Source organism: Gobius niger (assembly GCF_951799975.1).
Source record: "Gobius niger genome assembly, chromosome: 6".
Lineage (NCBI taxonomy): Eukaryota > Metazoa > Chordata > Actinopteri > Gobiiformes > Gobiidae > Gobius > Gobius niger.
In genome coordinates this window covers 10,020,632-10,047,667 of record NC_136857.1, presented here as the reverse complement: position 1 = coordinate 10,047,667, position 27,036 = coordinate 10,020,632, and the positions used below count along the sequence as shown (strand labels likewise).

The following is a 27,036-nucleotide window of genomic DNA, read 5'->3' as shown; positions in this document are numbered from 1 at the left end:
GTCAGTGTTAAGTGCACGCATTATCAAATGAACATTGATGTGTTTAGTGAAAAAAAAAAAAAAAACATTCCCAGTGATTTGTACATTTGGATAGACTACTACAGCTACAAGTCAGAGTCCGAGAAGAAAGGGCTACCTCTCGGGTTGTGCGAAATAAATAGAGCGACGAGAGGAAGTCAATGTGCACAGTCGGTTGGTTGCTTGGTGATGCCACTGTCGTTCAGATGGTGGGTGGTAGGTCCAGGTGGGGCCACAGGGGGGCACTGTAGTCTTGAAAAATCACAACTGAAGGGGGGGGGGAGAGAAGAGAGGGGAAGTTTAAAGGCATGGGTTATGTTATAGGTACACCAGCTCAACTTCTTATACAACAATATGAAATGTCAAAAAGAAAGGTTCAAAATGAAACTGCTGGATACTGTAGTAATATAAGGATTTATCTTTGTTGTTAAGGCACAACCGAAACTGTTTCACCTTTTTAATCCCCACCTTACCCAAATCTAAAAGCTAAGAAAACAAACAAACATCAAAATAGCGACGAAAACAAGGACGAAAACGCAAATTGTGATAAAAATGCAACAAAACCTGAAAAAAAATGGACAAAAAAACTATGCAAACCATGACAAAAATCCTTTAAAAATATGGCGACAAGGTGACAAAAAAAAAATTACACTTTTAGATTTGGTTAAGTCGAAGCCAGTAGGAGGTTAAATACATCAGCTTTAACCTACATAACACTAGAGTAAACGAACAAACACATCGAATAAATGTCCAACGACAATTTATCTGACTTTAAAGGCATAGTGCGTAACATTTTGGATTATGCTGTTGCCTATTATTATTATATAAAACTCCTAATGACCAGCTCGACACAGGCAATGTTTTTTTTTTTTGCAGTGGGTAATCAAAAAATAATCTAGTTAAATCTCATATTTGGCCCCCCTCGTCAACATCTCCATGGAGACGAGCTAGAGACGCCCTGCTCCCAGTAAAGTTACAGTCAGGTGTATGAGAGGGGAGCCACTCACAGCAAAGGCCTGTTTGGTTTCTTTTTTCAACAATAGCAATATCTGTAATAAAAGCTCTGGGTGAAATGTTGCGCGGCAAAGCTTTAAATTAGCAAACAAACCACCTGAGAGTGCTACATTGATGTTCAAATTGCTAAAAGCAGAATATCTGACGTGTGTGGGCCAGTACCTCAGAAGCCCCGTGTCGTTCTTCAGTGGAGGACTCGGTTTCCCTGACAACCACTGCCTTTGTCACCTGCATGTCTGGGTGCTGCTGCTTGGCCTCTTGGATCGCGATGGCCAGCGCCTAAATGTGAGAGAACATGATTTATTACAGGGATCTCATAAATAATGAAATGAAAACACACTGGGCTCATTCTCAGCTGGCACACGGGGGAACGACACGGTTTACGGGTTGAGCGTCATTTTCTATTTAAAATCACGGAGCAACAACATAACATTGTTACTAGATCGCACAAGTTGATTAAAGCCTTAGGAATATTAGAAAATGTGTTTAAAATTTTCCACCACGATGAAATTTTGATGACCCAGTATGTTCTCCAAACCCATTAGAGTCCATGTAATGATAACAGTCTTCTTTTACCTATTTGGCGCTGTTATGTGTGAGTATTATCACTTATTATCAGCGATATCATTGACCCCACACTGTGCAAAGTTAATTTATTCATGACAAAAACACCAAGATCCATTAATGTGGTACGGCCCACAACAGAGCTCGTTAATTACTGCCTCCGGCTACATCCAACAGGAGCAACAACACTCGGCAACTACCATTTTGGGAGCCTTGAAATTTTGACTTTGAGTAAATTCTTTAACCAAGTGAGCCTTTTTGTCAGTGTCAGACAGAGGATTTCTAGCAACGAAAAAAAGCCTGTTTAATCTAAAGTATAGAAATAAGTCACAAAATGTCAATGTAATGAGAAGAAGGCACATCAAATAGGCAGATGTTGGAGACTAATAGTAGTACTTCTGTATCAGTGTAGTGGTACCATTGTTAATACTGCACTACAACCAACATTTTGTCTTGTCTTGTGTTTACTGCTATTACTAGAGATGGGCGGATCGATACCAAACAGCTACTTTTTAGGTATCAATACCGGGTAAAAAAGCATCGATTGTAATTTGCTAGTTTAGATTCGATTTGTCGTTAATGTCCTACTTTGTTTATGTATTTAGTTTCACATTTACAGTGGGGAAAAAAGTATTTGGTCAGTTCCCCATAGACTTTCTATTGGATTTCGGCCAAATACTTTTTTTTCCCTACTGTACATTGTTTAAAGTGCATATGACAGGTTTTAATACTCTTGAAAATATTACTTATTTAGATGAATAACAATCTGTTGTAAGTGATAATCATCATTATATTTCAGTGAAGCAGCAATTTGAATGAATATTGGGCAGAAAATATATTTTTTTTAAAGCTGCTGACAGGAAGTGACATCATAGAGGTAAAGTGACATCATAGTGGTAAAGTTCCATTCACTCATTTCCAATAAATAAATAAATTACAAAGTTTGGCTCATTTCCCATTGACATCACATGGTTGGCGTGGCAACAGTTTACAATTGTTTGCCTCTATCTGTATGAATTCCTGTCAGTGTCCAATAAGGAAGTGAAACTTTAAACATCACAAAAATGGTCAAACTAAAGAAAGCTGGGGAAATGTATGAGCCAAATCTTTAATATAATTGTGTAAACTATGTTTTAGCCAAAATTGTGTCTACATAATGTGTCATATGTACTTTAAATAACCAGTTAAAGTAACACCATTTTAATTTACACATCAATAATATAAAAGTACCAGTCTTAGACGTGTATATGGATTGAAATGCATTCATATGAAATGACCAGTATTGCTATCGATGTATTGACATCAACATCAATGAAAATTACCCCAAAAGTATCAGTGTCGTAGCAAAACAATGTGGTATCGCCCATCATCACTAATACAACTGGGTGTGAGAGGTTAAAAATGCAGATAGAACACTGGTTATCAAATTTTCCACAGATAAGCGGATAAAAACATGCACATTCTAAACATTTAAATCAGCCTGTTGGATCAAAAATCCGAATATAGTAAAAATATCACAGTGATCTGCACAGGCTGGAAAGCTCACCCATTTATTAGCACCACGGTGATGTTTCGGGCGTTTTGTCGTCTGACTACGCCTGAAATGTCACCGTGGTGCTCATAAAGTAGTGAGCTTTCTAGCCCGTGCGGATCTGTGTGATTTTAAAATTCCCACACCAAGTTCCAGAAGAGGACGGGAACCACCAGTACCACCAGATACTGACCCAGTCTATAACAACATTAAACTAGTACTAACCAAGAACTAAAATAGGAATGAACCTTGACTAATGTAGCTTTAACAAGAACTAACTTAGAATAGAACAAATACATCTCCAGAATAATCAAATTAAACAGACTGGGGCTGCAGATGGGCCTTGGTATCACCTGAAGCAGCCAGCGTACCAGTTTGAGAACCTTTAAATTGGACGTTAAAATAAAGCTGTAACCTAATATACAGTGTTTTTCCTAACTCTGGCCCAAAAAGTAAAACGCTTGATTGAACAAAAATATAGCTTATGTTGATTAAATTGTGGTTGCCTGTCAAAATCATGGATAAACACCAGGACTATGACAAATATGGTGAAATTACTTGTGGTCAGTCGGCTCCATGAAGCAATAGCAATATTACATTTCACGAAATATAATGTGTTCTGACCTGCTCCTGGTCCACATCGTCGTCCCCTGTAATAATGATCCGCTTTTCGATCCTGGTCTCGGAGTAACCTCCCTTCACCGTCTGAAAACATAATTAAAATAGATATAACCCATTTATCTGTCTCTGTAAAAGCCGGGATGACGGGACTTGATTACATATTAATGACATGCTTAGCAAATTCAATTAGCGCTCCATTACTTTAGTGACATGAGTGGTCGCTGAGGTAACGTTTTCAGTCATGAGGATGGGCGACCCAGCGCTGTCTCTGCTAAAGGTGCTCATATGGACCTGAAAAAGGAAGTCACAAAATTACAAAAGTTTAATAAGGCACCAGATAGGTTTACCTCAGAGCAGCAGCTGTGCCTTTACATGTAGCTTACACTACCAGGTATGAGGTGAATGAATTACAGTGTAAAGCTGGTTGTCAAGCTTGTAAAGTGCAATATAAGCGTTGTCATTATTTTCTAGTCTTATCGTATATATTGTGTCACTACAAAACAGTATAGGGTAGACATGGATCTCATACAGTATGTAACACGAATGTCTTGAATTTATTTTGATTTGACTAGCCTCACGAACCACGACGTCGGGCCATTATTCATTCCCTCCCCACATTCTGCTCTGGGGAAGTAACGAGACTCCCAATCACTCACACATCACCATCGCACAGGCAGGTGGGCTCTGAGGTTTTCCCAAAGACACAACAACAATATGCTCTGGCTTTCGAGTGTATTCCAGGCAGCACATGTGAAATAACTATCTGTAATAATAAAGATAAAGGGCCAGATCTTGTGGCGGCGCACGGGGCGGCGCAGGCTCTTGGCGAATTATTTTCCGAGTGGCGGAGCTATATGTGCCATTCGCCTCCGCCACCTGTGAGGGGGCGTCACAAGAGGAGGTGACTGCACTGATGGAAACACGGCTGACATTCACTTCCTCGTTTACATTGCGCTGGCTTGCGTTCTTTCTTAAGCCTTAGGCTCTCACAGGTCAAACTAAAAACTTTATTTACCCCATCGTGAGCTAAACGATGTTCACGTCTCGAGAGAAAAAGAGCTACAGCCTACGCTGTGGCGCGGATCGGCCGCGCTTGGCGTGAACGCGAAGCAAAACAAAAGCACATGTTCACCCCACACAACCACTCTCCTGGACACGGAGTCGATCTGGTTGGAGGAAAATGTGTATGTCTCAACCCACTTAAATGCGCCAAGTCTGGAGTGGCAAGATCACAAAGGGCGCCCCGACTGAGCGCAAAATGTCACGCTATCGTCTCCGTTTTGATGCACAAGATCGGGCCCAAAGTCTCTGAAAACACACTTGCAGTATCAGTTTATGGATCACTATTTTGAGTAAAAGTGGACGTCCTTTCTTTAGTTTTTGTCGTTTCCACTCAAGGTTAAAGTTTGCTTTGTACCAAGTATTTCAAAATGTTTCACGTTCGCATTTATATTGCATCCACGATCATTTTAACTAGGTTTGGCCCAACAACCTTGAGGGCTGGTCGTGTGTAAACTCATACGTATGAACTACCCAGCATCAGTTGCGTGAAATAACCACATTTCCACATTTTAAGATGACCACTTTAACACCTGAACTGCTCTGTACATATGAGAGTATAATGAAAGAAGATTTTCACATACAATGAATATGGATAGTTACATGGACACGTTTTTGTGATACTGAAGTGATATTGCAAAAACAAAAGGCACTCACAGGTGAAACACTTTGTCTAGTTGAGTAGGAAACGTCACTGAGTGCGCTGAGACCTTGATCCTAAAATGTAACAGAAGAACAGAGAAAAGGTATTGTGTAAATGGTTTTCATAAGACACTCTTGGAGGTGCTATAGTGATCCATGCTCAGAAGGCTAACAGGTTAACCTTTCTACAATGTGTAAAAAACTGGTTACTTGAGTTAAACAAAAATCTGGGCTCTGTTATTACAAATTATAATCAGAAAGAACTGACTTGACAATACAACAAGTGCATTTTTGCATAAGCTCCTCTAAACCGTAGGATACTCCTTTGTACAAGTATCATTGCCATCGGTAGTAGTCATATTAGGCGTACCTGGTCCGTGAACTCTACGATGGTGGTGGTGACCTCGGCCCCGTTTGGCTGTGTCTCTGTGCGTACGTCTGTCTTCCTGGCGGCTGGAGCGGGCGCCACGTCACTGGCCTCTCTGCTCAGAGGGGCAACGGCCCCCACGCGACTGCTCTCTCTGTCCACTGACGAGGACACCGGCACCGACCGCTTTGGCTTTTTGGGAACCACGGGCTGAAAATGTTGAATTATGGTTACAATTTCAAGGTAGTCGAGGCATCAACGATATCTATTTTTTTTTACTCTCTCCATGTATGACCTTATTTATGACCTGACTAACTATTCATATCATTTCATTAATTGGATTAAGTTGATATGTCTCCACATCTTCTGCATGATTATTTATAGGCTTGCTGTGGGTGGAAACTCAAAATAGCACAAACGGCAGCTTCAAAGAGAACAAAGAAATCTCTGGAATACATAACAAGTCTTGCAGTGTTAGAGAAAGCAGGCATGTGAATATGATGTGAATTTAGTTTAAATCAAATTTTAGTTTACCTTTTATTAAATTGACAGATGCAGGTCCATAAACTCCTTTCTAATAGGATTTCTTTCATTTATAAGGATCTACTGTGTTACATCTGACAACTTCTGGTGAATGGATAATTCATTTCACACAGCCAAATAAACAATATGGTCTGTCTTTATCATCTAGCTATATTTGGTCTCAAACAATCACATCTCAAGCCATTCACATAATACACTTTCTTAAACAATGCCATTACACCGCTTACCTGTCCATCGGGCCGTCTGGCGATCTCTGGTCCCTCATGTCTCCGGATCACCTCGGGCCGCACTTCCTCCACCTGCACTGGCCTGGTGGGAGGACTGCTGCTGACTCTGGCTGGAGGAGCTACCATCATAGGGGGCAGCGGTTCAGGGATGTGCTGCTGTAGGAGGTCAATGCCCAGACACAGGCCTCTGTCAGGGGACAGGTCTCTCTCTCCAAGTTCGGTCATGCCCCGGGAGAACTCCTCCATCCCCGTGTGCAGGTCTGTGAGCACCGTGAAGTCCACCTCTGCCTCCAGACTGGAGGTGGAGCTGACTGTGATGCTGGAGCACTTCCTCTCGATGCCCAGATGAGTCTCCTTCAGGTACAGGCCCTCATGGTCCAGGTCGTCCTCCGAGACTGAGCCCAGGCGCCGTTCCCAGGGCTCTCTCTGTCAGAGACAAGGAGTTTTACTTACACTAAAAACGAGGCTGTCTTTATACACATTAGAATATAATAGAAAGATCTGTATTAGCTCTGTAAAACTGTCAAAACAAATCATCCAACCAAGCCAAATATAAAATGCAATGAGCATAGGCTTTTATGACACTTGCTGTGGCTGTTGAAGTTATGACCTGCAAAGGACCAATCATGTAAATATAACTTACTGGTAAGTATTAGATATTATTATATGCGCTGTTATTATATGCGCTGACAACTACCCACAGAAGTATTATATTGTATCCGACATGAGTCAGCTTTCAAGACAACTTAAAAAGAAGTAGGACTCACTGATGTGTCATGAGGAGGCTCCTCGTAGATGGCAGGAGTGGGAGGGGTTTCCTGCACAAACACAAAACATAACTTTAAGTACTCAGCACCAACAACGTCAAACATGTTTTACTGCATGTGTCACCACAATGAGCCTTACATGGTCTAAGTATTGACATGGTCAAAACAAGTACTTATTAAGTCAAATGGTTTTAGATTCACTCACTGAATTGTCTGAGAGCATTTTGTACAGAACATGAGTTCATTTGTAAATGGCTAAAGTTGTAAAAAGCATCTTACCAGGTCTACATCATGCACTGTGCGTTTCTAAACATCTCCCAAACATGAGTGCAATGGTAATGCCATGCACTGAGGGCTTTACAGGAATCAGTCAGGAGTGAGGAATTCATATCATCAGACTGAGATATGAATGCCTGAGTCCTGGAGAGGATTGGCAGCTCTGCAGCTCTGATTACATCTTATTCACTTCCTCAGTTTCTCGTTTTGCTACAGAGATGCCAAGGCAGAACATTCGGCTCAAATGCCCTTCTCAGCCATTTACAGGAATGCTACAGACATTATGTAGAAAGGTTTCAAAGAAAAGGTGAAAAAAATGTCTTGCACTCCTTGCAACAGCAGCCACCCTTTTTCTGTGAGGATGTTGGAAGGAGAGATACTTGGGGTGAATTACAGGGACGTTTGAAGCTTAAGCAATGGCAAGTTTGCTTAAAGGCCGGTGGCTCTGAAATGGCCAAGCACATGTCAAGCTCTGCCAAGTGGCTCAAAGGAAAATGCACTTAGCTTCCTGGTCATGGGCGAGAGCTAAGTCGAGCAATGATGCGATGCCAGCGGACGTGAATAGTGTTTTCTCATTCACAGTCACATGAGGGCTGATGTATGAGTGGCCTTTAGCTTTTTGTTGTAAGATGAGAAAAACTAGTCTGGCTCGCGGCTCATGCAATGCTCTACTGTCCCGGGACTGACAGACAGGTTTGGGGCGCAGATGGTTTACCGCTTGCTTCCTGCCGCCTGTCTCCTGGCCGGACGCCCTGTGGTGGATGTGGCTGGTGTCCACGTGGCTGGGGCGCTCGCGGGACCATTGAGTTTTCAGCGGAAGACTTCGAGGGGGTGCCGAGGGAACCCTAAACTCCGGGTTGTTTTGAATATGCTCTTCCTCTCTTGAAGTCCCTCTTGAGCATTGTCCCAAATCTCTTAGCTCGTGTGGGTCTGACAAGTCATTTCTACATCGCGCTGCTGCTCCACTGCTGTCCCTAATGGTTGCCGGGTTTTCTCTTTCAGCATTATGAGGTGCAACGCTATCCTCTGCCATCTTTGCCGCCTCACTGAATCCCTCTTGTGATTTTTCAGCCCGGCTTGCAGTTGGAAGGCACGCTGCAGCTTTGTTGTCCTTGTTCAAAGACTTTTTAGATCTTTGCGGCTTTAGAGGAACCACCCTCGTGACTTCTGAGTGCGCGCTCTCCGCCGCGTGGCTGTCTTGTGGTCTCATCGCACCCTCACAAAATCTGTTGTCACTCATTTTGTTATCAGTGTCCTTTGGGGAAAATTCAGAATCGTGACAGTTTGTGCCATATCCATTTTCGTGGACGGCATGCGCAACTAATCCTGTGTAATGTCCGTTCGTCATGGAGCCGGGGGTAATGTCTTGGTATGGGGAAACGGCTTTTCTCTGTCTCGCTGGATCCCAAGGCATTTGGCCATTGTTCATGTGCACGTCAGTCCATGTGTCTCTACCCGTAGACGTCTTACAAGAGTCCCTTGTCCCATCGTAAGCCTGGTTGTCAATCATTTTGGCATCACCCATCGCCTATGTTGACAAAATTGACAGTTGGATTAGCCTATTTGTTCTACACAGATGTATAACCAAGCTTAGAACAGTGTTTTAACAGAATTTTTAAGTGAATAAAAGGGGATGTTAACAATAAAGGTATACATACATGAACATAACAAGTGTTTCTGTAATCATAAACGCACATGTGGCTTCCATTGAAATATTTTATGACGCAGCTCCATAATCATAATCTCAGATGTTGATAGAGTTGATATTTTCCTTAACATATTTTTGTAAGCCAATACCAATATTTTGAACCATTACGATCACGATTCAGATTCTGCCAAGTGTTTTATTGCCCTCTCTGTGACTTTCTGCAGTTATTACAAAGAGCTGCACAATATGAGGAAAAAAAACTGGAAAAAAGATATTGAACTATACTGTTGCTATAATCTACTAAAATATTTCACCACAGTATGTTCCATTAAATTGAAATAAATCATGAGATAGTTGTTTTTCATCAAACTGTGTCAAACTAAGACTTAAAACGTGCCAAATCAGAGCCAAATCAAAGCAAAAATGAAAACAAACAATGGCAATCATGAGTTGACCTGATCTGTTTATGTTTTAGGCTGTAAGCAAGGAAGAAAAAAAAACAATCTCAGTCAGATGGCAGACTTCAGGGATTTTGCGATATGTTGAAGGTTGATTTGCGATATGGAGATTGCATCACCTTCCACTTGTATTTACACTGCCTGACCAAAACAAAAGTCGGCACGTGGATGCTGCAGTTGGTCAAGTATAGGTTCACGATGTGCCCAAAAGAATGAGATCAGTTGACGACCTGAACATCCTGAATGACCAGGTTATTCCATAAATGGATTACTCCTTCCCTGATGGCACAGGCATATTCCAAGATGACAGCACCAGGGTTCGTCGGGCTCACATTATGAAAAAGTGCTTCAGGGAACACTCAGACACCCCATTGAGAATCTTTGGCATGTGCTGAAGAATGGCTGTGCGCAGTGGTCACACTCTCCCATCATCAATACAAGATCATGGTGAACAATTAATGCAACACTGGATTGTTTGACATTGCAGAAGCTTATTGAAACAATGCCACGGCAGGCCGTAATCAAACCTAAAGGCAGTCCAAGGAAATATTACAGAGTGTGGCAACCTTTTTTTTCTTGGTTCAGGCAGTGTATCTTATAATTAATTGTACTATCATCCAACTTTGAATACAATGGCAATTCCAATATTTATGTTGTGGGTTTCTGTTTGGACAAAATTATTCCAAACTCTCTCTAAAGTGTACTTCTGTATGTGGGTCAGGTTGAACCATAGTAGTTAATTACCACACATTGCGCGGTCACAGATGAATGCAGCAGTGAAGGCGGCTCTTACAGTTTTGCGTTCGGGCGTTGCTCCGGGAGACGTGGAGGAGGGGACGCGCTTCTTGTTGGGCTGCCTCAGAGCCCTCTTCAGCTCGTTGATGCTCGCCTGGTGCTTCTGAAGGACGTCCTCCGGTTTGTCCAAGAACTGCTGCTTATACAAGACCACAAAGTTACACAAACGTCTCGACTGCACGCTTCATTATTCAGAAATAGAACAGGCTGTGACCCAGGTTGTGCTGTTTTTGCACACAGAACACTTTTGCACTGTTGCTGGAAAACCTCGCTATTCTGCTGGTTAAGATATAAATGTATGTCTTTACACATACACATGTTTACTTATTGGAGTACTTTCTCGTGGAGTTACTTGAGTAATATCTTAAAGTAAATGTTCTCTTACTTGAGTAAAACTTTTATATCTTTACTTTTAATCATGTAGTCTTAAAAATATCCAAATTGTTAGTAGTAAAGTTGTATTTTAAAGGGACTATACAGAAACTAAAAACAAAAAAAAATACCAAAATTCCTCCTATACATGTTCTAACAATGTCCTAAGGTGTAGCATGAGCCCAGACCTGTTCACCACAACTGCCTCTAAAATCCTTCCCTGTCACTCAAAAAAGTGTTCATTCCAGTCCAAAGTGCCGTCATGCACGAGCTTAAAGGAATAGGCCACCATTTTTATATACTAAGATATGTTCTTACCTAACCGTAGCCGAGTTAATATATCCCCGTCTGGTCTTTGTCCGTGCGCTCTGTCACGCAAACGGAGCACATACGCAGCCTCTCCCACATTTCATATAGCTCCAAAAAAGCTCACGATAGAAGCTACCAAGCTCTTCCACGTGTTCCCTATTTAAATAAAGTTACGTGAAGTGTTTTCATGCGAAGTATATTTACACAGAAATGTAGCATGTCGATTTTATAAGCAGATAAAAAGGGGCACTACATTGCGAGGCGTAATGATACGAGGAGCACAACGTCCGCGCAGTAACTCCTAAAGACTTCCCCCGCTCACTTCCGTCAATAGAAGCTGCGTGACTTGTAGAGAGCTCGCAGAGAACAGTTGAAGAAGCGTCGATAACTTGTGAACAATGCCTTTTACGTACATCGTGCCGGGCTGTGATAACAAGCAGAAAGTATATAGTGTAGTAATGTTTCACAGATTTCCAACTCACCCCGGACGACGACACAGGACTCAGGACCTCTACCATGAGGTAGGAATGGGCAGCACTTTCCGAAAATATCTTGTCTGCTTGTTGTAAAAGGCTCTCTACAAGTCACGCAGCTTCTATTGACGGAAGTGAGCGGGGGAAGTCTTTAGGAGTTACTGCGCGGACGTTTTGCTCCTCGTATCATTACGCCTCACAATATAGTACCCCTTTTTATTTGCTTATAAAATCGACATGCTACATTTCTGTGTTAATATACTTCACATGAAAACACTTCACGTAACTTTATTTAAATAGGGAACACGTGGAAGAGCTTGGTAGCTTCTATCGTGAGCTTTTTTGGAGCTATATGTGGGAGAGGCTGCGTATGTGCTCCGTTTGCGTGACAGAGCGCACGGACAAAGACCAGACGGGTATATATTAACTCGACTAAGGTTAGGTAAGAACATATCTTGGTATGTAAAAACGGTGGCCTATTCCTTTAATATAGAAGCTGCAGTTACACATATGACCTGAGGTGGCAGTAGTGAGTATAAAATGACTAACCTGCATCTAGCCCCTTTAACAAAGCACTTTTTAATTTATACTTGAGTAAAGTTATGTTGAAGTAACAGTACTCTGCACTGCTCTACACACCTCTGCATGAGGGCTACAGATTATTTATCCAAACTGTCATTTTATATATTTATTTATTGGTAATTGTTACAGACATTGATTCCCGACCAAAAAGAGACAACATGACACAGGATTTAAAAACGTATAAACCATCATAAATACAGCACCAAGTTAAAGCAAAATATTTTTCCCAATGGTAAATAAAATGTATAGTAAAATATCAAAACGTGAACTGATACACAATGTAAAATAACTGAAACAAATGACTGAGCCAAAACAATCACATTACCCTGAACATCCCACATAAAACACAACACCTGGTGCAGCAGCTGGCCACAAACAGCACATGCCAAAAAGAGAGAGCACGAGCAGTACCTCCTGTTTGGGCCGAGGTGCGACCACCACGTCCTGCTCCGACAGGTGTCATGAAGGGGGGGGCGGGGCCGGGGTGAACGGGTGAGGGGCGGGTCAAGTTGGGACAGTTGAGATGAGGTACAGGGTTGCAGCAGAGCAGGAGGTGGGGGGGTGACAGACAGACAGACAGACAGACAGACGGGGCGTGCAGAGACAGAGAGCGGCAGGTGAGTCAAAGGCAGGCAGCCAGACACGGCGCACTGAGAGCACTCTATCACAGCCTCCACTTAATACACTTTAATGGTCTGCCAAGAAGACAAGACAATCCATTTTCGAGACGGCCAAAGGAGAATTGATGCAGTCGGATATCGACTGGACACAAGTATTAGAGACTGGGACTTTCCAATTCTTCTTTGTTCAAATATCAAATGAACAGACTTTATGACTGATGTGGTGGTTGTATTTCTCATTTGTTTTGATAATATTCTTTTCCTACAGCTCATAGTTACGCCCAAATGAGTTATTTGCTTAGAGATACGCATTTGGGTTGTCAATACTAAGCTGTTTAATGGTGTTGCTGGGATGAAAATATGAGCAAAGCACCGCTGCATATGAGCTAAATCCAGTTAAAATGGATTTTTCTGACAACAAAAACCCTCGGCACTCTGAGATTTCTGTGCTGACGATGGAGTTGACATCTCCACTTCTGAGAGGAAGACGTTTAACGAGAATTAATAGGAGACGTTTTGTTTAAGAAGCGGCATATTGGACTTTGCTGTGTACTTAGCCCTGCACTGATACTGTTTTCACATCTACACCCCGAGATTTGTTATGCTGAACGATGACGAGCGCTTAAGACCATCTGTTATTGCTGCTATTCAATCCCATCCTTTTCACATGGGGACTCGGGAACATGTGGTGACAATTAGCATAGATGCATTGACTAGTACTGGGGATGCACAGTATCAGGAAAATATACAACCATCAAACTGTGTCGAAAGGAGACTTGTAAAGAATACTAAAATTAAACAAAAATGAGGATAATAGATACAGACGGCATTGCGTCATACAAGGGGGCATGGTCTCGCTGAGGAGGAAAGGAAGTATGTTTTGGGAAATTAAGTGTCTACGATGCCAATGGATGGTTCCCAGCTATTTTGCCGTCACATATGTTTGATCTCGACAACACGTAAGGGGCAGGAATTGGAAAACACATATAAGTTTAGAAAAAGGAAAACAATTAATGTTAAGGTTAGGAAAAGGTTAGGGGTTAGGTTTATTTAGCATATACCATGGTCTGGATGAATACTCGATTCTGATTGGCTGGAAGGTGTCCGTTAAAAAGTGAAAATGTACATCTTGTCTGGCAACAGTTAAATCACGTTTTATATCACTCCACAGCGACTGTTTCCATAGTAACAATAAATAATTGAGCTCGAACTAGCTTAAGGTAAAACTGATTAAAAAGTGAAATAACTCCTACCCGGGACTTCAAAAAATAAGCAAACCGGCCCCAATGAACAGTTTCAGTTTGTGGGACCATGGTATAAGCGGGATAATGCACTCCGAGGTGTCCATTATCAGAAATAACTCGACTCCACTTCAAATAATACAAATAAAGTCAAATGTAAATCTGGTCCATATGGATGCTTTATTCACAGCAGATTGTTCATTAGAAGCGAAAAAATTGCAGCCATAGCTAGCGTTAGCATGACGCTAACATGAAGCGTCATGGCCAGTTCTCTCGAGACGTGAACATTGTTTAGCTCACGATGGGGTAAATAAAGTTTTTAGTTTGACCTGTGAGACCCGAAGGCTTAAGAAAGAACGCAAGGCAGCGCAATGTAAACGAGGAAATGAATGTCAGCGGTGTTTCCATCAGTGACGCCCTCTCACAAATGGGCCTGCGCCCCTCCCTGCGCCACTACAAGATCTGGCCCCATGTGTTTTGTTGAAGCTTGTGCTAGCTGCCTAACAGGGCTGCCAACTTTTCACCAAACTTTGGAGTGAGACTTTGGTCGGTCCCAAGCTGGCTGGCCTTTTTCATAGCGATAGTGTCTCGTAATAGTATTAAATTCTAAGCCAAAAACAAGTATACGTTTTACATGACTGAGCACATCAGGAGCTGCATAATGGCTCAGAGGGGGTTTGGCACCACAACACATGACCATCAGAACCTATTGAAAATGTGGGAGGGCACTGAAGGGGGGGTTTGGGGGTGGAATATTTTCATAATTCAGATATGATTTCCTGCAATCTGGGGAATTTTAGATCATAAATAATAATTTTATCTGGTCTATTTACTGGTGTTAAAGAATTATATTTCTGGGCCCCTTTCAAATTGGGGCCTCTCAGCAAATGCCCAGAGGCCCCTTCATCGTTACAGCCCTGCCAAAAGGTACAGTGACACAATGTCTCTGATTCTCTGAGTCAGTCATTCCAATTATTACCAACAAAAAACAAGTAGCACAAGCTTTAGAAAATATGAAAATTTGATCCCTGTATTTTGCAGTATGTTAGAGCATGTTTGATGATTAAACTTTGAATGATTAAACAATGTAATAACTAGGCTACTTTTTTTCTGCCTATCTCTCCCTCGCGCAAAAGGGGAAAAAAACTTAAGTAAAAGAGGTCTAGCTTCAACGCGATCTCCGCTGTAACCGTTGTTTATTATTTCATTAGGACTTTTATTTCTCAAACTCGTTGCCTTATGCGTGCTCACTTAGAGCTCCCCGTGGGGCAGCAGCAGCGGCAGAGGTGACCGGGGCGGAGGAGGAGGGAGTGGACGCGGTGATGACGCTTCGGAGGTGGCCAAGAGAAGAGTGAGCTGAGCTAACAGGTGGAGGATGTGAGTGTCGGGGCTCCTGTAGCCGCCTCGTCACTCACAGAACCCACGCACCTTTTTCTCTCCCATGGCCCGGGAGAGTGCTGGCGCTGGGAGCGTTCGGGCGCTCTCTCGCTCTTTCCCCGGAGCCGCGCTCTAACCCTTTCTCCGCAGGCCGCGCTCACGTCCCGCGCGTCATGCATTCGCAGTCCCTCTGCCACTCTTCTTTCCGTCCGCCCCACTCCAGCAGTGACTTTTCTTTTGCAAAATAAGCATGCACAACTTAAGTGACGCCCCTCCTCCGAAAAGGAATAAAATAATAATAGCCTACAAAAATTGAGCCGTTCATATCGTTCACTGTAAAGACTCGTTCAGAGCCGAATCGTTCACCATCACCGCCGACTGGTTGAGCGTGTGATATGAGGAGTGTGGCGTGAGAGCGTGTGAAGGCACTCAAATGCGTATTTCTCACGGTGAAAGCGTGAGAGTTGGCAGCCCTGTAACAACAATGCGTAAATCTAAGCCACATGAAGACCCTCAGTGATTTTGCGATACTGCTTCACCTAATGTTGTGATAACGATAATTTGGCGATATATTGTGCTGCCCTAACTAGTACAACGCCTTCCTCTGTTCCAGTGCAGCAACAATATCTGAGACAAAGGTAAATGCATGTGAAGTGAATCCTAGATGAATCCCCAGCAGGAAACGGTAAAGCCAGAATATATTAATTGTTTCATGTCCGCTGATGTGAGCATGCCGTTTCCATGGAATTACACACATCCAGGAAATCCCAACGTGGAAGAAACAACATTCCCCCCGGACACGAGAGAGACGACAGCACAGTTCACGACCCATAAGAGGCAAAACCACACAGACGCACACAAAGATGATGCCCGCGGCCAAAATACCTCTGGCTTTGAGTCTAGGGGCGAGCCTGCCTCGTCACGCTGTGGGATCCCGCCAAGAGGAGCGAAATAGAGCAGAGGTTAGCGAGGAGGGCTACAGAGAGGCAAAGCACTGTTAGCAAGAGAGGCGGGGGACAGTTAGCTTTAAGGTGGGATTTGGGGGGGCTCAAGAGGCTTATAGGGGAAGGATAAATAGCTATGTTAAGATTTAAAGGTCACCTATTATGTGTTTGATCTTCTCATAAAATGGATCTGCAAAGTCCCAAGGATAAAGCTAAGTCCTTCTAGAGTTTCAGTCCCACAGATTTGCAAGATCCCGAGCTTATGGAAATACAGTATCTATGCGGAAAAGCCATTTACTGTATTACACTGAAACCACCTGGCCCATTTGGAAAACATGAAACCAATATGAACAGGGGGAATATGATGGTGCTTTGTCATAACTGCAGTATGGTCATATCGGAAAGATCACTAGTACATTGCCAGTACTTATTCATTTTATGCAAACCTGTTAAATATCAAAGAGTTTAAAGGTACGGCGAAGGCTAATCAGCTATGTGGTTACTATTGATCAAAGAGTGGTAAACTAAAATGTTATGTTTTATTGTCAAGAGTTTTCAAATTGCAGGCTCCATAATTTTTTCTCAGATATTAACAGGCTTAAACGGTTGAGTTGTCCCCTTGGCTGGTGGTTTGATCCAGCTTTGATATAATCCTAATTTCCTGTAAAAGTCTCAACAGAATAATATATTAGGTGACCTTTAAATGGATAGAAGTATTAGTAGGAGTTGTTAATAACTTGAATAGCTTTATTTTCAGAAAGTCACGGCTGGTCGTCGTCCAATCTCGTACCTTGACTTCAATGGTCCTGCCGGACGTTGGAAAGACCTCATTGTCCCGGGACATCCTGTGCCTCAGGTCCGGTCCCTGCTCGAGCTCTTGGTCTGTGTACTCGCTCTGGTCCTGGTCATCGTACTGGTACTGGTCGTGATCCAGGTCCAGACTACCCTCCTGGTCCAAGTCGTCTCGAGACATGAACTGTGTGCGGTCACTGGAGCTCCTCTGGGACAGCTGGTCCATGCTGTCCCCCAGAGCCGAAGCTGTGCAGCAAAGGAATACAGTTATTGTTGTTGTGTGCAATTTGGTCTTGTGTCTACATTATCATGGTTTGATGAAGGTTTACAGTTTTAAGAGAGATTTGCAGCCAGCTTGTATGCACAACTATAAGGTAAGAAGAATTGGATAGTGTGTGTTCATAAATGATGCGAGAAACCAGGGGGCTAAGCCTAAGCACATACTTTTGATCCCTGAGTGAAGCTATTAACCTCCATTGCCCTCTCAGATCACAGTAAGAGGATGGGAACGGCAACCAGCAACAACAAATCGCCAAGCCACTGGTCTGCTGTGGTAAGCGGGAAAAGACGAATGGATAAAATAATATTTATGTTTATGACCACTAAATGCAAGAGCACCTTTGGCTCAGCTTTGACACATTTTCCAGGTAGGATGTGGTGCTATTTTTACTATTGAGATCAGCTTTGTTCCTGTGGGACACCCGCAAGGCTTTGGAAATCACAAACATGATTTGTTTTGCTTCACCGAGGTGTGACCAATCAACCAGTACTTCTGATGCCAATTTTTTTTTATGTTTTATTAATACATTTTCAGTGACAATAATAGACTATTCACCCCTTTACCTTCTAAGGCTAAACATTTGAGGATTAAAATATGCTCGGTAGATGAATGGTTTCTTATCTCTCGGTCATTGGGTGCCTTTGTATCGTTGTATCTTGCTCACCTCCGTCCATGCTCCGGGGCAGCAGGTACCTCTTGCTGACGGAGCGTTCGAACAGCGGGGCGGGGCGGTCGATGAGGGCACTTGCCTGTCGGGTTTGGGCCTGGGTTCGGCCGCTGTAACGAAACTTGGAGCCGATCACCAGGAAGCCCTTCGGCGGAGGCTCTGGAGACACCAATCTGTTAAGTTGAATGAGACATTCACATACAGTTTGACTCAGGAAGTAAAAGTTACAATAGTAGTCACTAACAATTATGAAAGTCCTTGAAGTAGTAAGAGTATTGATACTTAAAAATAATAATATTCAACTACAAGTAAAAACGTACTGTTTGATCCAACTACTTTAAGAAATGCTACCTGCCCCTGCATTTATAGGTATACATTTTTAATATCTAATTATGCATTCTGTAGTCTAGACTGAATACATAGCATTTTGGTGGAAAGAAAGCACATCAAACAATTGCAAGCAATTACCCCAAATGACATGCTTTCACAGTGACATAATCACAGACATTGACAATAGCAAAAACTAATATACAGGTATTTATTTTCTACTGTTTGCCACCAACATAACATAATGAACTTGTTCTTGTAATGCTTCTGTAGAGGCTGTTAAGACTGTGCATCAAAAGTGTGTCGACAACACTGCAATAAATGACATGTGTTTGTATTTTTACCTGAAGAAAGTGTGGTGCTCAATGCAGACTTTCCAGAGTCTCTTGGAAGCCCGGTGGTTGGGCAGCTTGAAGCCTATGGTGCTCTCAAACTGTTCGTACTGAAGGGGTGAGGGACAGAGGTGAGGGGATGGTGGGGGTGAAAGAGTGAGGAGAGAGAGTGAAGCGAACTCTTCATCTTCACACAAATAGACAAAGTGTGTCAGGAAGTGTCTTCTTTTGGCATGCATCACTGGAAAGCTACGGCATGAATTCATTTTGTTTTGCACAGTGAACATCTAAACTTTGTCTTCAGCTGCAGATGAGAACACAAGCACAAGATCCACTATATTTGCTTCAAGTGAAAGCCAAGAAGCTCCAGTCCCCTTGATTTGATTTGATTTGATTTGATTTGATTTGATTTGATTTGATTTGATTTGATTTGATTTGATATATAAACAAAAAATTGCACATACCCATAACAATATACAGTATATACAGTGGGAGGAAAAAGTGAGTACACAGTTTGGAATTTCTCACATTTCTGCCTAGATCGATCATAAAATGTGGTCTGATCTTTATTAAAATCATAAGAACGAGTAAACAGTGTCTGCTTAAACTAATACCACCCAAACATTTACATTTGACCATATTTTTATTGGCCATAACATGTAAACATGTTAGAGAGAGAGTGGAAGTACACCGCCTGAAACTCGCAGAAAGCAGCAGTTTTGTAAAGAAGAATGGTCTAAGATTCAACCTGATCGTTGTGAACGTCTAATCTGCAACTACAGAAAAGTTGCAGATTAGTTATTGCTGCAAAAGAAGGGTCAGCCATTTAATACAAGGGTTCACTTACTTATTCCTTGCATGTTGTGAATGTCTCAGGTTTTTCTGCAAAAATATCTTGACAAACTTATGAATTCTTTTTTCCATTGATGATATCATGTTGTCCAGGCCCGGAGGCAACAAAACGGCCCCACACCATGATTCTCCTGCTCCGTTCTTCACAGTGAGGATAGGGTTTTGATGTTGGTGTGTTGTTCCATTTTTCCTCCACACATGACACTGAGTGTGCCTCCCAAAATATTCAACTTTGGTTTGGTTAAGAGCACTTGGATACTCCATGGCACTACTGGCCAAAGTTGAATGGGTTGAATCATTTATGACCAATTAAGAAATTCCAAACGGTGTACTCACATTTTCCTCCCACTGTACATACTATACATTATTGGCCAGTAAACCTGCCTTGTTGTTGCTGGCCAATTCAACCATCTATATTTGTCACCCAGTCTATCATCTTTAAAACTTAGGTTCTTAAAAGATATTGTTGGGCTCAAAAAAAAAAAAAAGTTCTTCATGCCATCTATCTCAAACACATTTTCTGTCCATTCACAATACAGCAAAGACAGTACAAAGACATTAACTTGCATTAATCGCAAAGCCAGACCTTAAAGCAAATTCCTATTGACAGCGAACTTAAGAGGATAGATGCCCTGAATGGCTTCGATTTTCACAATAAAGACGTCAATGTCATTTTAACTGTGGATAATGAGCACACGAGAGATACCCCTTAAGGCTCAAAAACAGCAATTTATAATATTTTTTACTGAGTTGAAAATCAGGGCAGAGCATAATGTGCTGCTAAAATCCTTGATAAAGGAAATCCTCTCGAATGGCGATTACATAAAGAAAAGAGACAATGGTGAAAGAAAACGCAACATCAGTCTGCGTGAAGTCACCGTCGGAAATGCATGAAAATTCTCGAAAGACACAAAACAGAAGTAACACTTTTGTCAAGCCGTGAAATTACTATTTATGCCGCATTAGGAAAAGACGACGTAAATTGAACAAGTGAGACAGCATGAAATGGAATCTGAAGTTGTGGATCTTAACCAAATGAAGCTTAACTCTGTCGTGCATGCGGTGTCCGTGGAAGCTGAGGAGGGACCAGGGGGAAATGACATCAAAAGCAAACAGACCTCTCCCGGCCGGATCTTGATGTAGAAGTTGCTCCTCTTGTAGGAAATTTTGAGGATCTTCGGCCAAGCGAAACGGTTTATTCGGAGGCGGTCTCGGTAGATGAGCAGACCGCTTGCACTGACGCCAAGCATGATGTCGATACCCTCCGAATCCTGAGAAAAAGTCGAGATAAAAAAGTTAAGATCTTATGAAACAACACACACTGACACATAGATATATATCTATTTTTGACAGGTTACTTTTTGTTACTGCACTTACTCTTCTGCTACACTGTTAAAGACTTTTTTGCATGTGTGCTTGAAGTTTCATCCCACAGTTATCAACTATTACTTTCTTGTCCTCGTATGATTTGGATGTAGAATGAATAATTTAATCTTTAAACCTTGGCCTGATGCAGGTCCACTCCGTACATCGAAAGCTTCTTGGCATTTTCTAGAAAGTTCATCTCCGCCTCTGCCGGACTCATCCCCCTGCAATCCAAATGCCGCATGACTCCCGCCTCTGTCCCATTTATATTCATTGCACAAATCCAATATATACGCTCACACCGCCATCATCACCACCGGTGTATTTAACCTGACCTGTAGTTTCGGTGCAGCTCCATCACTCGCTCCTCCAGCTCTCGCGTCTGAGCCGGGGCAAAGCGGAAGTCATTAACGTAGTCAGGACCGTGCTCCTCCGGATCGTAGTCCCCTATTTCAGCTTGCACTGTGTAGGAGCCTAAGAGGGCGTGCGTGACAAAGGAGCAGGGCAGGCGACCGGACAACATGTCGTCCCGCAGCTGAAGGCACAAGTAGTACCTGCGGAAGAATTAGCAGAGAGCAGTTTAGTTTAATACCACGGTAATAGAATGAGGCAAAGCGGACTGGGTTATCTCAGAGATACCACGCCCATCTCCCTCACCCTTCAGTCCTGTCACAGGAGGGAAAAAGAACTGCGGAGTCTCATTCCATGCCAGGTCTGACTAAAGGACAGCTTCATACACCAGGCTGTCCCTTTCCCTCCCTTATTGTGTTCATGCTGTATATATTTGACATTAACTTTTGAGAGTCAGATAAGCTGGACACCTGCACAAAGTTTAATATTATCTATGGTATTACTCAAGACATGCACATGGTAGATGAGCAGATACTGATTTGTGCTGTAGTTTGTTGGTAATACAGAGCCCAATTTTTCATCCTATTCCCATGTTATTACTGTGCTATGATGGCCAGTTTGAAGATAACAAGCATACACGCTACATATATATAACAAAAAAAAATCATATAATAAATCTGTTGTTGCCATTTATAAGCGTTGCAATCACCAAAAATCTTCAGATAAACATTTCTGCAATTAGCCTCACACTGAGTTCAGAGCACAGCTGCAGGACTTTGACTGATGAGTAATTAAGATACCATTTTCTATTCAAAAGTCACTGTTTTGAAATAAATACATTGTCGACAAAGATTGTTTTGATTGTGAACCGTGAATATAGTTTAGCTGTCACTCTCGAAAAGCTTGAGCTAGCCCCCCCCATATTGTATAACACAAACACAAGCCTTTTATGGTGCATGAGTAGGATTTATTCGATTTGATTGTCAAGAGGCTTTCATAAATGTCTGCCATAAGTGTGTTTTGTTTTGAACACAAAGCTGTAATTTTTGTGTAGATTGATGTATTGATATAGATATAGATATAAATATAAAAAATATAAACATTTGAACTCTTTTGCATATAAGTAATCAACTAATTGTATTTGTTTATTGTTGTTTGGAAGGAAAGTGTAGGAAAGAAGGAAGGAGGAAAGTAGCTGTGGTATAAATAAGAATTGACACTCAAGAAAATAACTGACAGATCTTTGACCAAAACAGTTTAAAACTTTATAGCTTCCCCAGGCCTTTTGTTGATTCCCACATTTACATTGTGTAGCTGTAAAAGAAAGGCAAGATGGATATTAAATCCATTTTCTCATTTATTAACCATGTCAGAATCAGAATCTGTTTTTAAATTGCCACTGGTTCACAAACTATGTTCTTTGGTGTAATCTCCTGCATTATCCCATCCCTCAATGCCACTGGGGCAACTTGGAGGAATGAGCTACACCAAGGGTCGAGTTTTGCGTGTGGACCTTGGGTCCGTGTCACCACCAATATTTCTATGTTTTTGCCTGAGCTTAGATGAGTTGATGCGTACCTCGAGCAAAAAGACCAAAGACATTGTTAAGGTTAAGCCTCTCCTCCTCTCCTCTATGGACCCAAACGGGGGTGAAGTTAGAAGCGACCAAGCCCTTCCACGTTTTCCCTATTTAAATACGGCAACGTGAGTAGTTACATGATCCAAGTATATTCACACATTTGATTTTCTAATGGGATAAAAAGGGGTTCTATATTGCAAGGCGTAGCACTACCTTAGGAGCACTTCAACATGCTCATAAGGTGTTATTACGCCTTACAATTTAGTAGCTACCCCTTTCTACCCGCTTAGAAAATTGACATGTTTAATTTTGTACTAGACTAGACTTGGATCGTGTAACTACTCACATAACCACATTTAACTGAACGTGGAAGAGCTTGGTCGCTTCTAACTTCACCCCCGTTTGGCCCCATAGAGGAGAGGAGGAGAGGCTAAATGCTAACATCTTTGGTCTTATTGTGTGACTGAGCGCACACGTACAAGACCAGATAGGTACGCATCAACTCATCTAAGCTCAGGTAAGAACATATCTCGGTATGGAAAAATGGTGGCCTGTTCCTTTAACGATGACCGAGTTGTCCTTACCAACCTCATATGGACCAACTGTGAATTTTCCCAGAGACTTCAGGCTCAGAGAGAGGAGGGTCAGCATCCCTACACTATCTGTTTCGTGTTGATTGGTCGAGTATTCCTCGGAGATCTTCTAATTTCCGGGTTACAAATTGGTCTACAGTCCGTTTAAGGAGCCTAATTACAAATGAGCCTTTACATGTTCAGGTCTGACATTGACACCAAACCTACACCTTAGGGATAGCTGGAGGAGTACTGTCTTTGAAGTAAGTCTGTTCTGTTTGTGAAGGCTCTCAGTCATCCAGAAATTGTCCATTTAAGACTGTCTTAGGTTTGACCACAAGAGCGAGAAAAAGCTAGATAGAAGAGAAACATCTTCTTTTTAATTATCTCATTCCAGTTGACTATATTTGAAAATCTCTTAAGATAAGCCTCTTTTATTACTTCAGAATTTTCGATCCTTTATCAAACTTTATTCAGCTTTCACCTGTTCCCAATTTTGCACAGCTGAGACCAAAACATCCATAGCACATTCACGATTCAAACTCTTCTCCTTGCTGGCAGCGTTGATGCATTATTATCGGTGAGATTGTTTTGCACTCACCTGGTGATGTCTTCGATGAGCACGGACGGGTCTGGAGGATAAAACTTAACTGAGAATCCGAACACCCAGGAGCCCACTGCGGAGCACATCACCGGTAAATTCTCCATTCATTATCAAACCGCGAGTCTCCCCCTTGTGTGCGCCTGTACTTACCCCGAATTTGCTTCTTAATCTCTTTGGAGGGATCCAGCCAATTCTGATAAAAGAGGAAAAGACAATCCCCCTTTGAGAAACTTCACCTCTGCACATTCATTTATATTCCAGTTTTTAAGACCTCGCGGGCTTTCTCTGTTACTCGGGTTAAAGCTAAATATATTCCAGGTACAGAGTAATGGATAATAGCCTTTATGAGCACAGAAAGCTGCCATTTTGGGCTCGATAAATGCCAGCCCCTAATGCTTGATGTTACTGGAGCTTTTGTGGGCAATGTCCCGTTTTTGAAAAGGCCACATGAACCAATCACATTTTTAAAGGTTAAAAAGCACAGATGCCATTGTCGAACTATAAGTGGCCGGTAATAGATAAAGGCCAAAGAGGGCATTGCATAAGTGAGGATGGTTTGCAATTTCCTCTGAAAACGAGTTACACATTTGGAAGAAGTTTAAGTTTTTACAAGAAAAAAATCAAAATGCATCAACAGGAAGATGACTAAAGAGTAAAAATAAACATGTTCATTTTAGATGCCTCTGGCCAGCATACCTTGGCACAATCTTAGCAGCAGAAGGTCAGAATTAGCCATTAATATGCAAACCGAGTTGCATAATATACAAGCCATTGTGGATCATCTAAGACAGTGGGTCATTTGAAACTCTGCCAAAATCATGTAGGCTAAAAAAAAATACATTATTCGAGACCACAAGCACAAAACAAAGGCCTTTGTGCGAAGAGAAATGGGCCAATTCAAGCTTCCCAGAGAGTCTCTAAATGGCAAACATTTTCAAAGAGCAAAATGCAGGCAGCCGCAGTGTGAGAACAAAACAAATCATTTAAAAAAGCGAACAAATAAAACAACATATTGTACCAACATATTGGCGTTACATTTTTAAATTCACAAGGCAAATATCCACTGCCTGACCAAAAAACAAAAGAGTCGCCATCTGGATGTAACTGACTGTTCTGATCTGGAGCTGCTGCAGTTGGTCAGGTCTAGATTCAGCAACACTATGGGCCCGATCTTGTTCATCAAAACGGAGACGATTGCGTGACATTTTGCGCTCAGTAGGAGCGCACTTTGTGATCTTGCCACCTCAGACTTGGCGCATTTAAGTGGGTTGAGACATACACATTTTCCTCCAACCAGATCGACTCTGCGTCCAGGAGAGTGGTTGTGTGGGAGTGGGGGGTGAACATGTGCTTTTGTTTTGCTTCGCGTTCACGCCAAGCGGGCCGATCCGCGCCACAGCGGACGCTGTAGCTCTTTTTCTCTCGAGACGTGAACGTTTAGCTCACGATGGGGTAAATAAAGTTTTTAGTTTGACCTGTGAGAGCCTAAGGCTTAAGAAAGAACGCAAGCCAGCGCAATGTAAACGAGGAAGTGAATGTCAGCCGTGTTTCCATCAGTGCAGTCACCTCCTCTTGTGACGCCCCCTCACAGGTGGCGGAGGCGAATGGCACATATAGCTACGCCACTCGGATAATAATTCGCCAAGAGCCTGCGCCGCCCCGTGCGCCGCCACAAGATCTGGCCCTATGTGCCCAAAGAATGACATCATCTAACTACCTGAACATCCTGAATGACCAGGTTATTCCAGCAACGGATTTCTTCTTCCCTCATGGCACGGACAAATTCCAAGGTGACAATATCAGGGCTCACATTGTGAAAGAGTGGTTTAGCATTTTCACGCATGGATGTGACCAGATCTTAAAGCAGTACTTAATAATTTGTTTACCTTAATAAGCCCTTTTCGTTATTCCTCTGGGGGTAATACAAGTGTTGATGGGATGATTGAGGGGTCTTTCATCTCCCCCTGGTGCCTCTGGCCAGAAAACCACAATTGCAGCTTTCCTGCCACCGGGTTGGAGTCACCAATACACGCTAATGGCATCACGAAGAAGAGGCTAAGAGGCTAACTGGCAAAGCTAACTGCAGGCTAGTGCCACTTAAACAGTATTTACAGCCAAGTTTGAGTGAAAATAAATGATCTCCATTGTGTAATTGGATGTACAATGTCCCTCTTTGTCTTTTCTGTCAGCGTAGGATTTACTGTCACGGACAAATTAATGAGTAAAAAAAAAAACACAACATGCTACGGCACCTGCAGTGACGCTAATGGCCTCTTGGGGCATGAGTTACTTAGTACTGCTTTAACCCCATTGAGAATCTTTGGGATGTGCTGGAGAAGGCTTTGGGCAGTGGTCACACTCTCCCAAAATGAATGCAAGACTGGATCTTTAGACACTTCATAAGCTTAGTGTAACAATGCAACAGTGAATACATGCTGTAATCAAAGTGAAAGGCAGTCTGACAAAATATTACAGTGTGTTTTTTTTGGCGACTTTATTTTGGTCAGGCAGTGTAGAAGCACAATCACACTTGGCTGAATTTGCTTGTTAGTTGCTAAAATCACAGGTTAATCAATACCATCCAAGTTTTAGTCGACCTAATGCAGTAAACATGGAAGTAGACTGTATATTCTGTGTTTTGACCTTGGAGTTGTCTGTGTCTTGGAACATGAGTCCGAAGTAGTCTCTCTCCAGCAGGTTCAGATGGCCACACACCATGTCCAGCAGAGTCTGCCCTTTGGCAAGTTTCTGCAACACACACAGACAACAGCACATGGGGGTAAGAGAACAGTCGACATGAGGCATAAGGGGGGGACGAGACAGGGGCAAATCTGGCAGGGAAGGGCTGTCTTGTAATGCATTATTCA

The 27,036-nt window shown here is 42.4% G+C and overlaps 1 protein-coding gene across 3 annotated transcripts in view; it reads right to left on the bottom strand.

Moving 5' to 3' along the window:
- Positions 1 to 51: 51 nt before the first annotated feature.
- The window catches only part of LOC306964538 (band 4.1-like protein 1), a 67,875-nt gene continuing 40,890 nt past the window's right edge, over positions 52 to 27,036 (bottom strand). The window contains exons 4-24 of one of the 3 annotated variants that reach the window (XM_079558584.1): positions 26,813 to 26,917; positions 24,320 to 24,362; positions 24,167 to 24,242; positions 21,399 to 21,617; positions 21,200 to 21,287; positions 20,817 to 20,969; positions 18,859 to 18,956; positions 18,185 to 18,360; positions 17,239 to 17,486; positions 16,390 to 16,428; positions 12,678 to 12,710; positions 10,529 to 10,666; positions 8,345 to 9,157; positions 7,354 to 7,404; positions 6,587 to 7,012; positions 5,820 to 6,026; positions 5,465 to 5,524; positions 3,950 to 4,039; positions 3,752 to 3,832; positions 1,195 to 1,311; positions 52 to 285 (exon numbers count right to left, since the gene is read on the bottom strand). In XM_079558584.1, coding sequence (XP_079414710.1) covers positions 280 to 285; positions 1,195 to 1,311; positions 3,752 to 3,832; positions 3,950 to 4,039; positions 5,465 to 5,524; positions 5,820 to 6,026; positions 6,587 to 7,012; positions 7,354 to 7,404; positions 8,345 to 9,157; positions 10,529 to 10,666; positions 12,678 to 12,710; positions 16,390 to 16,428; positions 17,239 to 17,486; positions 18,185 to 18,360; positions 18,859 to 18,956; positions 20,817 to 20,969; positions 21,200 to 21,287; positions 21,399 to 21,617; positions 24,167 to 24,242; positions 24,320 to 24,362; positions 26,813 to 26,917 — 3,267 coding nt within the window. In that variant the 3' untranslated portion in view covers positions 52 to 279. The remainder of the gene's footprint in view (positions 286 to 1,194; positions 1,312 to 3,751; positions 3,833 to 3,949; positions 4,040 to 5,464; positions 5,525 to 5,819; positions 6,027 to 6,586; positions 7,013 to 7,353; positions 7,405 to 8,344; positions 9,158 to 10,528; positions 10,667 to 12,677; positions 12,711 to 16,389; positions 16,429 to 17,238; positions 17,487 to 18,184; positions 18,361 to 18,858; positions 18,957 to 20,816; positions 20,970 to 21,199; positions 21,288 to 21,398; positions 21,618 to 24,166; positions 24,243 to 24,319; positions 24,363 to 26,812; positions 26,918 to 27,036) is intronic. The other 2 variants (XM_079558585.1, XM_079558586.1) reach the window with 2 other exon arrangements.